The following is an 18,350-nucleotide window of genomic DNA, read 5'->3' as shown; positions in this document are numbered from 1 at the left end:
CTTTGAGATTCTCCCATTGTGTAGGATGTTATCAGTACATTATTTCTTTTATTGCTAAGCAGTATTCCATTGTATGACTATATTTTGTTTGTTGATCCACTCATCAGCTGATAGACATTTGGGTCAATTCCAGTTTGACCCAACTGGGTCATATATATATACACATATATACAAACTTATATTTGTACATATGTGTCACTTATAAAGCAGTAGCTTTATAAGTGACACATATGTACAAATATAAGTTTTCATTTCTCCTAGATAAATACCTAAAAGCTGGATTGCTGGGTTGTATGGAAAATGTATCTAAACTTCCTAAAAATTTCTTACAAATAACTATTAAACCATTTTCCAAAGTCCCTGCACCATTTTGTATTTGTACCAACAACAAATGAGAGTTCCAGTTGCCCTTCATCCTTGTCACTTGGTATTATCAATTTGTTTAATTTCCATCATTTTAATAGGTGGAGGGGTATCTAATTGTGGCCTGCACTTCCTTAATGGCTAATGATATTGAACACTGTTTTGCATACTTATTTGTCATTCATTTTTCTTCTTTGGTAAAATGCCTCTTCAAATCATTTGCCCACTTATTATTAATTATTGAGTTGTAAGTTATTTAAATATTTTGTATATAAGACATGTTTTATATTATTTTCTCCTAGTCTGTAACTTTTCTTTTCATTTTCTTAACAGTATAACAGTGTCATTTGAAGAGAAGTTTTTAATTTTGATGATGTCTAATATATCAATATTTTTATAGTTCATACTTTAAAAAAAGATTTTAATTAATTAATTAATCAATTAATTAATTAATTTGAGGGAGTGGGGAAGAGGGACAGGCAGACTCCACATTGAGCCAGAGCCCAATGTGGGGCTCGATCCCACGACCCTGGGTCATGACCTGAGCGAAAATCTAGAGTTGGATGCTTAACAGACTGAGCCACCCAGGTGCCCCTATAGTTCATACTTTTTGTTTCCTAAGAAATCTTTTGCCTAATTCAAGGTCACATAGAGTTCTTCCTGTGTTTTCTTCTTAAAGTTTTTTACTTTTCAGTTTATAGTTATATATATAATCCATTTGAGGGGCGCCTGGGTGGCTCAGATGGTTAAGTGTCTGCCTTCGGGTCAGGTCATGATCTCAGGGCCCTGGGATCGAGCCCAGCCCTGTGCCCCCTGCTTGGCGGAGAGCCTGCTTCTCCCTCTCCCTCTACTGTTCCCCCTGCTTCTCCTCTCTTGCTCTGTCAAATAAATAAAATCTTAAAAAAAAATAATCCATTTGAGTTAATTTTGGAATTTTGTGTGAAACAGCCGTCAAGGTACTTTTTCTAAATTTACATGTGGTTATCCAATTACACTTATTTGTTGCAAAGATTAACCTTTCTCCATTGAATTGTCACTGCAACTTTGCTGAAGATCGACTGACCATATAGCTTTAGGTCTATTTCTGGACTCTATTCTGTTCCACTGATCAACGTATCTACTATTCTTTCACCAATATTACAGTCTTGATTGCTGTAGTTTTTAAGGTAATTATTGAAATCAAGGAGTAAGGTCCTTAAAATTTGTTCTTTAAAAAAAAAAGCTTTGGCTAGTCTAGGGTTTTTCTTTTCTATGTAATTTAATAAATAGCTTGGCATTTTCTACAAAAATGCTTTCTGGGATTTTGATTGGAATTGTGCAGGGTCTGTAGATGAATCTGGGGACAGCTGGCAATGTTGAGACTTCGAATGAATTGATACCATATATTTCTCAGTTTTTTAAGGAAGACTTTAATTCTTGAATAGGGAGTTTAGAAAGATTTTATCAAGTGCCAAAAAAATTCACTGGACTTTTGATGGAAATTGCATTAAATATACTTCTACAAATCATGTTAAACATGATAAAAACACTCTTTTCCAATGACTATAATTTTTATTATGTTTCCTATGTAGAATTATCAAAACATTTACTGATATATGCAAACAGGAGTGTTTATTGTTTTAGTATTTGCAAAAAAAACATGAGTCCTGGAACATGTTCTTTGGAAGATGGCTTCTGAGGTGGAGTAACTCAGGAAACAACACATATAATATATAGCTCCAGATTCAGATTTGCATCGGTCATTGGCTTTACTTGGTAATTGAGTATTACAAACATTCTAATATTATTTACTTTAATTTCATGTTATCTTACTCCTACATTTAAAACTCTACTTTAATAAATGATTTATACCCTTTTCTTGTTATCTTTTTTAGCATGATGGTTATGCTGGCCAGATAAAATAATTTGTAAGAGTTTCCCTGCATTTCCATGTTCTGGGGAAATATAAATTGTGTAATAAATTATTCCCTCAGGTATTTAATATGATTTGGCATACACACATGAAATGTGACACTTGTTATAAAGAGAAATAGCAATAGTTTTCTTCAGCATTCATTGCATTTTAAACTTTTAAAAAATATTTCCTGCTATTTAGCAATGTTTGAAAAGTAAATATCATTGGCAAGATTAAGCATAAAATGATATGGGTGAGATTGATTACATAGAGGAATTCTTGATTTTTGATATTAGCCACTCTATTGCTCAAGTTTCTAATGCTGAATCTGAATCCCTGGAAAATCTGGCACACTGAAGTAAGTGGGCCACCAATGGGAGTGGCTGCTGGAGGCTATGTAAATATGAAGAGATGTACATATTCAGAACAATCAGACTTTCAGCTTGACAGACTACAGAGAGCAATGGAAAAGGTGATACTCACATCCGAATTAAAGCGAAGCTGACAGACATTACAAGAAATAACTTGTTTCTTCTTTGGGGGAATGGATACTCCAAAAGTGTGGTTAATGACTGCTTTTTGCACAGGATCCATCTGAAGAGCAAATGATAAAATAGTCAGTGTACAGCTTCAAAGGATAGACAGTAGGATGAGCAGGTAAAAGTAGCTGTATTATTCCTTAAGGTTTTAAATTTTAGCTCCCAAAGAGGGATAATAAAGAATCTTATTCAATAGTGAGGTATTTGTTTCCAGGAATTAAAAACAAGAACAAAAAACTGGTTTGAAATACACCACCCCCCCCTGCCAAATCACAGGAGAATCACATCATCTCAAGAAATCTTATACCTATATAAGGAACCTTGAAAAAACCTGAAAGAATCATAAAACAAGAAAACTTAAGATCCAAAGGTCAGGGTGCAAATTCACTTGTTAATGTTTTCCCTATATGAGGTGATGATATGTAAGATGGTCTGAAATAACCTATGACAGTTATTACACATATATTTCAGTTTCTCAATTTTTGATTTATGGCAAAGTTATAAATGACAGGCTCATATCACAACATAGAAACTACTGATCTTTATTTTAAAATAATTTATTATGTTTCATGCACTATAAATTGAAATCCATCTTACTTGAAATGCATGTCACAATTGTACACTCAAAAACCCATAGCAGATTGATTAACATGCAACCTTTGTCTAGATATTGAGCAAGTAAAGTTTTGACTTTTTGTTGTCTGATTGCTGAGGCTAGACTTCTAGTACTATGTTGAACAACAGTGGTGAGAGTGGGCATCCCTGTCGTGTTCCTGACCTTAGGGGAAAAGCTCTCAGTTTTTCCCACAGAGAATATTTGCTGTGGGCTTTTCATAGATGGCTTTTAAGATATTGAAGTATGCTCCCTTTATCCCTACACTGTGGAGAGTTTTAATCAAGAAAAGATATTAGCCACTCTATCGCTCACTCTATTGTATTTTGTCAAATGCTTTTTCTGCAACAATTGAGAGGATCATATGGTTCTTATCCTTTCTTTTATAATCAGACAACAGAAAGAAATAAAAGGCATTCAAATTGGCAAAGAAGAAGTCAAACTCTCATTCTTCGCAGATGACATAATACTCTATGTGGAAAACCCAAAAGACTCCACCCCAAAATTGCTAGAACTCACACAGCAATTCAGCAACACGGCAGGATATAAAATCAATGCACAGAAATCAGTTGCATTACTATACACTAACAATGAGACAGAAGACAGAGAAATTAAGGAGCTGATCCCATTTATAATTGCACCAAAACCCAGAGGATACCTAGGAATAAACCTAACCAAAGACGTAAAGGATGTATACTCTAAAAACTACAGAACATTTATGAAAGAAATTGAGGAAGACACAAAGAAATGGAAAAATATTCCATGCTCATGGATTGGAAGAATAAATATTGTTAAAATGTTTATGCTACCCAGAGCAATCTACACATTTAATGTAATCCCTATCAAAATACCTTTGACATTTTTCTCAGAGCTGGAACAAATAATCCTAAAATTTGTTTGGAACCAGAAAAGACACCGAATAGCCAGAGGAATGTTGAAAATGAAAACCAAAGCGGGTGGCATCACAATGCCAGACTTCAAGGTATATTACAAAGCTGTAATCATCAAGTCAGCATGGTACTGGCACAAAAACAGACACATAGATCAATGGAACAGAATAGAGAACCCAGAAATGGCTCCTCAACTCTATGGTCAACTAAGCTTCGACAAAGCAGGAAAGAATATCCAATGGAAAAAGGACAGTCTCTTCAACAAATGGTGTTGGGAAAATTGGACAGCCACACGCAGAAGAATGAAACTAGACCATTTCCTTACACCACACACAAAAATAGACTCAAAATGGAGGAAAGACCTAAACGTGAGACAGGAATCTATCAAAATCCTAGAGAAGAACATAGGCAGCAACCTCTTTGACCTTAGCCGCAGCAACTTCTTGCTAGACATGTCTACAAAGGCAAGGGAAACAAAAGCAAAAATGAACTATTGGGACTCCATCAAGATAAAAAGCTTTTGCACAGCAAAGGAAACAGTCGACAAAAATAAAAGACAACCTACGGAATGGGAGAAGATATATGCAAATGACATATCAGATAAAGGGCTAGAATCCAAGATCTATAAAGAACTTATCAAAGTCAACACCAGAAAAACAAAGAATCCAGTCAAGTAATGGGCAGAAAACATGAACAGACATTTGTCCAAAGAAGACATCCAAATGGCCAACAGACACATGAAAAAATGCTCCACGTCACTTGCCATCAGGGAAATACAACAAAACCACAATGAGATACCACCTCGCACCAGTCAGAATGGCTAAAATTATCAAGTCGGGAAACAACAAATGTTGATGAGGATGCAGAGAAAGGGGAACCCTTTTATACTGTTGGTGGGAATGCAAACTGGTGCAGTCACTCTGGAAAACTGTATGGAGATTACTCAAGAAGTTAAAAATAGAGCTATCCTACGACCCAGGAATTGCACTACTAGGTATTTACCCAATGGAAAAAAATGTAGTGATCTCAAGGGGCACCTGCACCCCAATATCCATAGCAGCAATGTCCACAACAGCCAAACTGTGGAAAGAGCTGAGATGTACATCAACAGAGGACTGGATAAAGAAGATGTGGGGTATATACATATATATATATATATACATATGTGTATATATATATATATAAAGAATATGTGATAAAGATGTATATATATATATATAGATAGATAGATAGATAGATAGATAGACACAATGGAATACTACTCAGCCATCAAAAAGGATGAATACTTACCATTTACATTGATGTGGATGGAACTGGAGGGTATTATGCTGAGTGAAATAAGTCCATCAGAGAAAGACAATTATCATATGATCTCACTCATATGTGGAATATAAGAAATCGTACAGAGGATCACAGGGGAAGGGAGGGAAAACTGAGTGGGAAGTCATCAGAGAGGGAAAAACTATGAGAGACTCAACTCTAGGAAGCAAACTGAGAATTGCTGGATGGGAGGTGGGTGGAGGGATGGGGTAACTGGGTGATGGGCATTGAGAAGGGCACGTGATGTGAGCAGCTCTGGTTGTTATATGCAACTGATGAATTATTGACACTACATCTGAAACTGATGTTGGCTAATTGAATCTAAATTTAAAAAAAGAGTAAAGTTTTGGGGTGCCTGGGTGGCTCAGTCATTAAGCGTCTGCCTTTGGCTCAGGTCATGATCCCAGGATCCTGGGATCAAGCCCCACATTGGGCTCCCTGCTCAGCGCAAAGCCTGCTTCTCCCTCTCCCATTCCCCCTGCTTGTGTTCTCTCTCTCACTGTCTCTCTCTCTCTGTGTCAAATAAATAAATAAAATCTTTAAAAAATTTTAAAAAGTAAAGTTTTAACTTATAACCTATGACTTTCCTTCCTTTGGTTTGCATGTTCCATACATATTCAGAAAAATATATGGTGATGAAAGTACTCAACCATAGAAAAACTATGGCATAATGCCATGAAAATACTTGGGTAAGAAAGAACACTATCTGCAGAGCCTATAAAAAGAGAGACAGAGCAGTGATTCTCTTTCATACTCCAGATAATCTCCAGCATTAACATCAGACAACTGGCAGTTCCAAAAACAATGTGAATGATGAACAAAGCATTACTTATAAACACATAAACATGAACAAGGACAGATCCGCTGAAACCATCAGGAGATCTTCTGAGGTTAGAGTTTGGATTGGATTAGTTGATGATATTTGGTAGAGAGGACAAATGAATACTATCCTTGATCAGGAGTATAAATTAACAAAATATAAAATTAGCAATTAGAAGAATTGAAGTATATTAGAAAAGAGTGTGGATGACAGAATTACTGATTAGTAGTATAGCCTATTTTTTTGCTATGAGTTTAAGAGAGATGACAGGACAATGTACTCCCACTACACAGGACAAAAATTTGAAGAGGGGAATGTTCTGGAGTGACAGAACTATATCCTGACGGTAGTGGTTGTTACACAAATTTACACATGTTAAAATTTTTAGAACTATATATACTCCCAAAAAGTCAATTTTATATGTGATAATTTAAAACATAAAAAAGAAAAAAATTGTTAAGAGTATTATTTTTAACTATTAAATGTAAAAATATCCTTACTGGAAAATCTGGGGATTTCTTTTGTTCAAGGTCATAATTGATGTATTAAGTGCACTTAATGAGAATTTAAAAAACCCTCTATGGGCAAAGAAAATCTCAAAAGTTCAGAAAATAAAACTTTAGTTCACTTTTTTAGTTTGCTCACAAATGGATACACTTAAGTCTCATTGACCCCTTTGTAAAACATGAAACTACCCTTTCTGATTGTTACTAGAGATGGCAAAGCAGTTTGAACGGGATTAAAAATAAAATAGGCTAACTATATTGGCAGGATGAAAAAAAGTACATTGTTTTTTAAAGTTAAAAATTGAGAGCATTTTATTGAGATATTTTCTGTTCTCAGGCTCTGAAAAATACTTACTGGTTATGTATGAACTACAAGGATAAAACTATCTCAATATTTCCCAAACACCAGTTTTCTGCATGCTGCTTTCATTACTTTTGCCATAGCCATGTATTATGTTATTATTATTTACTTATTTTTTTCTTTAAATCAAACTAAAATTGACTTTTTAAAAACAGAGTAATAATATTCATGAAATCATAGGTTTAATGTCTTCTTTTCTATTACTCATTTTAAAAAGATTGAAAATTAACATAAAAAATTAAAACTTTCATTATCTAAAATAAATGCATATATTCTTATTCCCATACCACAGTATAGGAACATAGGCAAAAGGCACATCTAAAATAGTCTAGTTCCAAGTTTTTAGTAAACCAAGACATCTGCTGACAGCTCCAATATGACCTAGAATATAAACATCCCTCTTACGTTTTTAAAATTGTTAGCTGACTATATAATTTCTTAAATAACTCCAAATACAGCTTTTTTCTACTTAAATCTCACATCTGCACCACATCAGCCTGAAAATATCCCTAGTGTTCCCAAGGCTGGGAGCAATCTGTCCTCAAAGGTGAATTGTGGATGAGCACTCCAGATACAAAGACAGGCCAAGTTCCCAGCCATCTTCTCTCCGAAAAGTAAACTGAGGAGGTTCCTTCAAGAAACTCTTACCAGAATTGGCTTCTCTACTTTATATACACAATCTTATTCATCCTTATAAAATTAACTAAATAAACACAGCCCTTTCACCCCATTCCTTGTCACCTGTTATTAACTCTTGCTGCCTTTCATCCTTTGAACAACTTACTCCTAATCATGTAAAAATTTTATCCCCTATGTTTCTCACTTGGAATAGATTTTCTCTATTTTCCATTTGATTCTTTTTTTTTCTTTACAGCTATTTCAGGAAAAGATCCACTCCCCCCGCCCAACTAAATCTCTTTTGTCTTTCTTTGCTGTTTATCACAGTATTCTATAATTACATTTTTTATTAAAATGTCATTTTGGGGAACCCGATTTAGTTTTAAAGAAAGCTTTAAATTGTCTAAAAAAGATTGTTCCACTTGCCAATTCAGCTGATACCTTGAAACAGATACCATCTAGCTGATATTTGGAGTGTTTACCATTTAACACAGTAACTACAGGTACCTGAGTCATTTCAGTGGGATCCAGACATGGACGAATATAGAGAAGGTTTTCAGAGCTCTCCCTCTTCCTTTTCAAAGTATTAAGTGAGGGACGCCTGGGTGGCTCAGTCAGTTAAGCGGTTAAGTGTCTGCCTTCAGCTCAGGTCATGACTCCAGGGTCCTGGGATGGAGCCCAGCTTTTGGCTCCCTGCTCAGTGGGGAGCCTGCTTCTCCCTCTCCTTCCCGCTCCTGCACTCTCTCCCTCTTTCTCACCCTCTCTCTCTAGCTATCTGTCTCCCTCTCTCAAATAAATAGATAAAATCTTAAAAAAAAAGTGTTAAGTGATAAAATCCTGAATACTTTTCTTAGCAGTCCTACAATACTCAACAAGTTAGATGAAAATAATAATTATGATGTTAATTTCTATTAACATTTTTTTCTTCTACTAATGCATGTCAGTCCTCTGTAATTATGAGATACATAGAACTAAGCCAACAGTAATTCTTTTATTCAATCACCAGTTTTTAGGGTGAATAAAAACAAAAACATTCTCATAAATCCTAAAATGTGATCTTTGCAAGTGGTTCAATTTAGTACAGTCAAGACTATATATACATATCATAATAATCTCATATGGAGAATACTCAGGAAAATTATTGGAGATATTGCAATTAATGACAGTAAGAGTTTTCTTGGCTGTCTCCTAGACATTTGATTATTAAAACTAAACAAGTGTTTTCAAACCTCTCTATTAAAATGTTTGTATCACTTTTAAATGAACAAGTACCTTGTAAATACTCATATTAAATTAGCTCATGTTCATTCAGATTGCACAAGAAAGCTATCTATGGATTGAGAAAATTGTGATTCATTGGTAAATAATGCTAGAGAAGTGTTTTTGTTGTTGTTGTTGTTTTCTTTTTAAGGAAAAAAAGAAAACCCCACATAGTTCTAGCTACCAATATTCCTTACCTGGCAGAATTTATTGGTCCCAAATAAGCCTCTTCTTTTCTAAAAAAGTAAAAGTTAGAAGTAGTCATCTGGAATTTTGAGGCTAGCAAGCACATTTACACGAAAGTTTTAAAAATTCATTTTCCTTGTTCATCTCTGATTAAAAAGCCTGCAATGCTTACTGACTAAAAAGCAGTAAGAGTTAACATTTGCCACTTTTTCTAATGAAAATCATGTAGAAATGGAAAGCAAAACCTATTAGTGCAATTAACTGAGAGGTGATAAAAATGAAAGATGGGCTTGTGGCTATTACCAGGAATTGGGGAGATAATTGGAGGCTATGTATGGACAAATTAACTATTATATTATAGTACTTATAAATGAATTAATGAAGCTGGCCTTATCACACCATCTATTATATTTTCAATATCAGAAAAAGAACAAACAGCTATCCTTGGTGTATTCACCGAGATTATGGAACCACAAATCTGTGTGAATTTTTTAAAAAGTGTTATTGAGCATACCCGAAAGTAATTTACATCTTCACAGTGTAAGCAATCATATAAAAATACACAGCTGCAAATAAAACTTAGCCACAGGCGAAAGCAACACCGCGGCACCCCACTAAATGAGCGATGCTATGGGTGGGGAAAGAAACCAATGCAGGAGCTCCAGCATCAAAAGGCTTCAGACTAGATGATATTTAGGTTCGAGGAGAAGAACTTAGAAATACAAACTTCCTACTATCTCAATAATTTTCAAGAGGCCTGGGATTTGATTTATATCCTTGTCAGCGTCTTAAATTGATTTCACTAGCCATCCAGTGTGACTGGGTATTGGAGTAAAGGGAGCACCACCCAATTAGAAAACAAAATGAGACTGCTCCAGAATGATAATACAAGGTTTTCCTCTCTGGGGTTAAATGGCTAGGGCTCTGCACTATTCTTAAAGACAGAGAAATATCATCTATTTTAACTGATGTACTGAAAGGCATTTGGTAAGCACTTGTGATACAATAAACAGGCGACACTAGCTTTTCTATTAAACAGAAGTAGAAACCAGGTTTTTGACTTTTAAAGTTTAAAAGTCCGTCCATCCCACAAACATTTCTGGAGGCCTAATATGTCAGATATTGTTCCAGACTAGATGGTGTAGGATGAGTCCAACATAAGGACATATTTATAATTGTAAAAGTTAAATGAAAATCCGACAATATAAACTGTATTTAACTGAGGCTGGGAAAAGAAGTGACCTTTAAGCAAAATAAGGAGGCCTGAGAAAGCACCTAAAGGTCTGTCTCTTTTGGCCCACCTCTACTTTCGGCTCTTCCTCCGTTTTCTGATTTTCTCACATGTTAAGCACCCAGGACCCTCCCTTTACCAGTGACGTCAATGTGTTAGCCTCCCGGGGGGGAGGGGGGGCGGTTTGGCCTTTCAATTGCTTTTTTAGCTACGGAATAACAATAATAAACATCATAATATGAGCAGCTTAGATTTACAGAGCTCTTACCGTGTGCCAGGAATTATACTAAGGGATTATTTTGTGTAGTCTCTACCATCACCCGAGGCAGATACGATTCTTATCCTCCTTTACAAATGAGGACTCCAAGGCTTTGAGAGGTTTAATAGCTTGTCACCCCTGAGTCCGAAGGTCTGAAACCAGGATTCAAACTCAGGTAGGAGTCTCTCCCCACCCTGTTCCTTGTAAACGGACCACTGAGCAGGGCTGACGGGTAGTGCCTGTGGCGCTGCTGGCCGGGGTGAGATCTGAAGAAAGGATGGGGGTTCCTAGCACCTCTGCAGCCTGGAGGGCAGCTGCCTAGTCCAACTACACATAAGGCCCATTTGACGCTTAAGTAAGTTTCCCGGAGAGGTGAGTCTAGGTTTTTCTCTTTCTGATCCATGTCTGTCACTCTTAGAATAAGCTCGTTGCTTCTTGGGCAACTTCAGGAGAGCCAGAAATAAATATTGGGGCTGTCCTGTCTTCTCTCTCTGTTGTAACGGTTGGGCTTGCGCACAGAATATGATGCTTAAGAGCGGGACTACTCAGAGGTCACACACAACTGGGGACGGTCATCACTTACACCTGCCCTTGATTTACTGCAAAGAGGACCTCAACGATCAAACCCTTGTGACTCAGGGCTATCTGGAAGATTGGAAAAGCATCGCTTTTTTTAAAGTGTAATATTACCAAATTACAGTAGTACAAGAAGAATGATGATTTTTCATCCCTTCCTTTTTCAATATCAGATTTATGGAAAAGAATGTGACAACAGGGTCTCATTAAAACTTCAAATATTCACAAAGTGACACATTTAAAAGTGATAGCTACATCACTGAAGAGTAATATCTTTTTGAGTTACTTCAAAAAAAGGTTTTGCCTTTTATATTTAAATGCTCTGACCACATGCCTTAATATTGTTTTACTTTTTCCAAATCCTCAAAAACTTAAATAGAAACGAAACAGACACAGCTTTCACAAAGACCCATTTCTTTTCACAAAGATCCAGAGATAGAAACAACTGCATATTATTGGCAAAAGCACCTCAACCACACAGTTTTGGATTTCACATCAGAAGGCTCAATGAAAGTAAACTGCATGGAACGTTACACTGGAATCGCACGCTACCGCGAGACCTGAATTTTTGCATCTGGAATGTGGACAAGCACAGACTTGCCATGCTGATGCGGCTTCTCCTACCCAGAGCACCCTGACAGGGGTCCACATGGATGCCATCATTGTCACTGAAAGGAAGACAAATGGCATGCCACTCTCTCCACAGACCGTTGATTCAGCCGGGAGCCATATGTCTGGAAAGGTGCTCCTCCCACAATCTCCAGCTCTTTGCTAGAACCACACATGGGCAGTGCCTTGCTTAATCAAATCAGCTGTGCCAGCGGCAATGGGATACCTCTTCTTCACTAGGAGGTTAATCAGTCGTTCAGAACTGGTATAAAAGGCTAAAGTAAAACAACACACGCTTAAGGAAATAATAGGCAATAGGGCCACATTATATCTTTATCTCTGACCCAATAAGGCTATCACTATTACTACTACTATTTTATCAAAATATGGTAGGCTGTTAAGTATTTTGAGGCTGGTTAACAATTAGCAGCATGCGATTGCTGCAGAAATGAAATGGGATCCTAGAATCTCTTTCCAGAATCTTCCTAGTGGTGGTCAGTAGTCTCTATAGAAAATATGAGTGGAATCAGCCCTGAGATTTGAAGCAGCCAATCAGAGTAGAGCACAGATTAGCCTTTCATCCACTTCCTTTTTTTGTTTAAATAAATTTAGAAGGCTTGGTATCTTTCACTCAAATTCCATATTGTCAGACCCTCTTTGAAAAGTTCTGAGATTCACCAAACAAGATTGTATATTCCATTGACAAAAAGGATGACTAAGTAAGGAAAAACACCCGGTGATCTATTTTGAAGATCTGTTTGGAAAGAAAAACTGAACTGCATTTTCCAGTGGTTTTTGGAGAAATTCCATCTTAAAGAAACATAGAATGCTAAGAGATGTGTGTTTCTGCCATAAAGTATCATCCCCTTTCTAAATCACTCTGATGGTAAAGGATGCAACATTTTTAGAGGTTAAGTGTTTCATATCAACATAGACAGTTCAGTACTTGGAAATTTTTGCTCCTTTTCCAACACATCACACTTTTATAAATGCACGATTTTCAATTTGCACAAACACTGTATTTTCTTGAAAATTCATTGATTTAACAAAAGTTTATTAAGTGTCTATCATTCATTGTTTTAGGGACTGGATATACAATGAAGAACAAGTCTTCTAAAAAAAATACAACATTGTAGTTAAAGAGACCTATACATCTAAAGTAATAAATAAGGTATTTTCAGAGTGTTTAAGTACTTAAAAAAAATCAGATAGCAGAATGGGAAAAAAACAAACAAACAACATTTTTACCACAGGTTAATTCCTAAAAACATTTTGGTTGTCTTGACACAACTGTGATTCAGATACTTTTACATGAAAAACCATACCAAATACGTAAAAATAATGACACTATTCCCTGATTTAGGAAGGGTGATACCGAATTCCGAATTGTACAACTAGTCAAAGTAAGGGGCATGTTCCTCACCTTTCAAAGTGGCCTGTGAGATTTCTACAGAGGATGTTCTTCAACTACTAAATACCAAGATAACAAGTGGATGTCGGAACTACTACGATCGTCACAACCCCAAGGAGAAAGTGATCTGCGTTTTGGAAGTTCTCTGAAGATGAGTGCTAGGTGCTAGATGCCTCTCACATGGAAACCTTCCTAGTGGGTTTCTGTGCAGTGTGGTGGGCCTGGTATTTAGTGAATAGCGAAATGAGTACGAGTTGCTTCTCTTATTTTTTAAATAAGTACAGATTTGGTTCATGATCTAACAGTTATGAAGATACTACAAGAAAATAATGTTTTTCACTTTTAACACTTTTAGAATTTGAGAATTACCAAAAGGTAAAAGCAAAAAAGCAAAAAGCAAATGAATGGGCGGTTTCACCACTTCCCTCTCTTTAGTGGAAAACCAGTTGAACACTTTTGACAGATAATTTTAAAACTATTCTGAGTAAAAGGAAGAAATTTTAAGGTCTTTTCCAGACAGTAGTTATTTTGTTAATGGGAGATGCCACCTGTGTCCCTTACTGAAGCTGCACGTCTCATTCTGACAGTAGATCCTTGTATATAAGAAATATGGTCGGTACAAATATAAAATGTTCCATTTTCCTGGCGGCCCCACATGCCCGGTGATTCTCCATGCTGCCAGGGATTAAGAGTCATGCAGCCACACCGTAGTTATGCCACTGGCTAATTTAAGAAGCCGCATCAAAGAGCATTTCAAAAAGTTCAGTTTAGGGCGCCTGGGTGGCTCAGTTGGTTAAGCGACTGCCTTCGGCTCAGGTCATGATCCTGGAGTCCTGGGATCGAGTCCCGCATCGGGCTCCCTACTCAGCAGGAGTCTGCTTCTCCCTCTGACCCTCCCCCTTCTCATGTGCTCTCTTTCTCTCTCAGATAGATAAGTAAAATCTTTAAAAAAAAAAGTTCAGTTTAACAAATAAGACTTTCAATTTATGTCTACAATGGGCATGAGACTTGACTCAAGGTTCACTCAGACCTCATTGCAAGGACACACACACACACACACACACACACACACACACAACAGTTTGGGGTGTTGATGTTCCGATTCAAACAATAAATGAGTAAGCTAAAACATTTCAATTGCATATTATCCATATTCAGCTTAAGCAATGCATTTTGAAATGTCTAATCGGTTAATGTGATGTATTAAGGAAGCCCAGACCACTCTCCACTCTAATTCCAACTGCTGCTTTCAACATAGGGAAAAAGCATTAAGGTAATGAGCTGAGTTCTACCTCCTAAGAAAACCCAATGCTTTTCTTTGTTTGTTTCCATTCTTAAACAAGCAAATGTTTAGATGTGACTGGAAACCACTGAGAGAGAGAGAGAGAGGTGTTTTTCCATCAAGATGTGAAGAAAGTTCTTGAAAACTTTTTGTTTTATCTTCAAGATTTGATGTTCTTATGACTATAATATAATTTTTTGGCCGATAGATGCATACAGATATGAAAGATCTATAACATCTGTCAAAAATAAGTTAACAAAAAAATTCTTATGAAATTGTTGTATGTTCTTATGAGAGAATGCAAAAAACTTAGAAAATTTTTAAGAAAAAGGAAAACTGTGGAATCTTTTAGGAAATTAATAAGAATTTAACTCTAATGTGAATTTTAAGAGCAAAGAAGAAATAAAATGATAAATCCTATTAATGTATTTTTCTTTCTGGAAAAGTTACTACCTTCAAAGTATTTATATATCTCAGTAGGGTATATTCATATTTCAAAAACAGCCTAAGATATGCATAGTTGACAATGAACTATGTCACCCCCTGCCCCCCCTCAAAAAAAGTCCCACTAACAAAGCTAGAGTACATGCTTCAGAGTGATGGGAACAGGAACTGGATTCACCAAGAGAAACTAAACTAAATAGATCAGCTGTTTCCTGTGTCATTTAGTATGGTATCTTCTCGGGGTGAAATAAAAAAAGAAAAATTATTTCAGGAATATGGACTGAAGAATAGTTTTTCAATAGATGTGCAAAATACTCAAGAAGATAGAGATTCATCTGAGGATAGATCATGAGAAGCGATTATTCTATAATACATTGGAAGGAGACATCCATCCTGCAGTTTGGAAGGACTGGCTAATATCTGAGATAGAAAATAGGCACTTTGCTCTTGACCTTTCCTTTTGTTTTTAAAATAGTGACTTGAAAACAGCCCACAAAACTTTGTCTTCAAGATTAAATTTCCTTAACATAAAATTCAGTGCCAAAAGTAAGTCTGAGAAATATCTTTTTAAAAAATAGAATTCTTCGGAGCACCTGGGTGGCTCAGTCGTTGGGCCTCTGCCTTCGGCTCAGGTCATGATGCCAGGGTCCTGGGATCAAGCCCCACATCAGGCTCCCTGCTCAGCGGGAAGTCTGCTTCTCCCTCTCCCTCTCCCCCTGCTTGTGTTCCCTCTCTCACTATCTCTCTGTCAGATAAATAAATAAAATCTTTAAAAAAATAAAAAATAGAATTCTTCATACTTTAGGAGGAAAAAAAATGCCATACCAGTAACCAAAGACTACTTGCTCATACTTACGGATGTACCTTTAAAGTTATTGGTGCAAAGTCTCCAAATACAAGTAAGAAAGACTATGTTTGCCTGTGTTCTGGTAAACAGGCTAAAAAAAAAAAAAAGTTACAAAGGCTTTCTAAGAGACTAGGGAAGCAATGAGCTTTCTTGATTTAAAAATCAATACACCTCCCGAACAGCCAAATGCATTAACTGACATCCTCTCAAAATCATTCTATCAAAGCTAAGTTTGAAAGGCTGTTCGGTAACTAATCAGATATATCCTGATGGTGAGGCAAAACAGGTCCATGACACAAATTAAAAAGGTCTAAGATGAAAAGAAAACCCCACCAGGCAGGAAGAAGTGCAAATGCGGAAACCCGGGCCTGTTTGGATGTATTCTTTATTCTGCAAAGCAAAGTGGAAGTGAAATGTTTTTTCCCCAAATGCAGGACAACACGTTTCTTACCCTTGCATTAAGAAGAAAGCTGACAGTTGAGGACTGACAAGGCTCAAGGCAAGGCAACAAATCTGCAGTGTTCCAATCCTGAGCATCTTGGGTTCTTTCTCTCCATGACATACTCTCAATACACAGTGGTAAAATGTCAGAAATCATCTACGTTTTCAAACTGGTTTTTAAATTTGTTTTAGTTTGAGCTCCAGAACTCCCCCCACCCCCGCCCAAAAAAGGAACCCTATCTGGAAGTTTAATATAATAAATACTGAAAACGGTGCGGGTTACAACTGGTAGGCCAGGCCCCACACCCACCAGCCTGATTTTAGTACAATTTCCTTACCTGAAAATGAGAAAAGATTTGGAGAATTTTAGAGACTTGCTTGAACCTCTTCAGCTAAGCCCAGAACCCAGATGTCTTGCTACAGTTGCCAGATTTGCAAATAAAAATATAAGATGCCCTGTTAAAGTTGAATTTCAGATAAACAGATCATTTTTTTTAAGTAAATATATGTGCCAAATGTTGTATAGGATATTCTTATACTAAAAACAATTTGTTGTTTATCTGAAATTTAACTTTAACTGGGCATCCTGCATTTTATCTGTCCCTGTTTCCTTGTTTTTTTTTTTAATTTATTTATTTAAGTCATCTTTACACCCAACGTGGGGCTCAAACCCACAACCCCGTGATCTAGAGTTGCACATTTTTCCCATTGAGCCAGCCAGGCACCCCTCTGTCCCCTGTTCTGTGATACCCATCCAAGGGTGTCATGATTACATCAATGTTGATTCTATTGGTCCTTCTTACAAGCTTACTTTGTCACACTTAACATTTTAGGGCTTTTATTAGGAAAGTAGTCCCTGAATAGTTTTGTGGACAAGTGACATCAAAACGTTTTATGTCATATATTTATCTTGCTATTGTCTTTTTGTATGGATGTATATGTGTATTCATATTAACTCTTCTCAGCAAAAAAAGATTTTCGGTTCAACCCTGCATTTATATTATACAAAACATACCATACTTGTGAAGTAAAATAAAGAGTTTCTGTATTATGCCTTACTCTGTTCTCTGCAGTGAAAATTGCTTTATTGAATAAGGCTCTGTTAATGGTACAGCCTGACATTTAACATTTATACATTTGATTTATAATTATTTTTAGGTGATTGCAAGTAGGCTACAGTTCAAACTAAAAGTAGTCTGAACTGAACTGTCTTTCTTTTTTTCTGAATTTGTAAGGAAATGTAGTCACTGGCAGGTAAAACTATTTTATCCACCAAATTTGTTTCAAATATACACACAGCCTTTTCTGCCTCTATATATTCTGAATAAAGCAACATATAAAAGAGAAAAATGAATACAGCAAATGAAATCATCACATTAAAAATGTGTCTAGCTTGCTCATATTTTGGCCATGGATATCTCATCAAGATTCCCTAGTCAAGCAATTTGCAGCACCTAGCCAGTTGTCAGGAAATATAGAATCCCTCAGGAACAGTCATGAAAAGTTTGAATGTTAGGAAGCAAAAACCATTGTATTTATAATCTATCTACTCCTTATGAAGATTTTCAGAAATGTTTCTAAATGTTTCTGTTTTCCATTCTGAAATTCAGCCTATCGGGAAGCTTGGCACCTTCAAAGTCGTCATAATACTCATTTGAAATTTTTATTCACACTTTCTGCCTCCCCCAACCTTTAACACTTGTACTAAAATTGGACCAATACCTCTATCTAACAACACAAGAAGTTCATATGTCACTTTATTTAAAAGATTTTGTATAATTAGCCAGGAGTCACTTAATTTCTGCCTCACAACAAACAATATCACAGAAACAATTGTTGGCAGTTCTCTAACCACTGCAGGGCAGCCGGCCTCCCGAAGC

General features: G+C 36.3%; 1 protein-coding gene across 15 annotated transcripts in view; it reads right to left on the bottom strand.

Moving 5' to 3' along the window:
- ZNF385B (zinc finger protein 385B) overlaps nt 1–18,350 on the bottom strand; it is a 393,631-nt gene that overhangs the window by 56,318 nt on the left and 318,963 nt on the right. For 13 of the 15 annotated variants that reach the window (XM_073881855.1, XM_025887583.2, XM_073881836.1 and 10 more), the window contains 2 exons: nt 9,382–9,420; nt 2,741–2,851 (listed from right to left, as the gene is read on the bottom strand). In XM_073881855.1, the coding sequence (XP_073737956.1) occupies nt 2,741–2,851; nt 9,382–9,420 (150 nt within the window). The remainder of the gene's footprint in view (nt 1–2,740; nt 2,852–9,381; nt 9,421–18,350) is intronic. The other 2 variants (XM_073881835.1, XM_073881854.1) reach the window with 1 other exon arrangement.

Source organism: Callorhinus ursinus, unplaced genomic scaffold, assembly GCF_003265705.2.
Source record: "Callorhinus ursinus isolate GAN/ISIS: 27379988/994484 unplaced genomic scaffold, GSC_fseal_2.0 scaffold2, whole genome shotgun sequence".
Taxonomy (NCBI): domain Eukaryota; kingdom Metazoa; phylum Chordata; class Mammalia; order Carnivora; family Otariidae; genus Callorhinus; species Callorhinus ursinus.
This window is presented reverse-complemented; position numbering and strand designations above follow the sequence as displayed.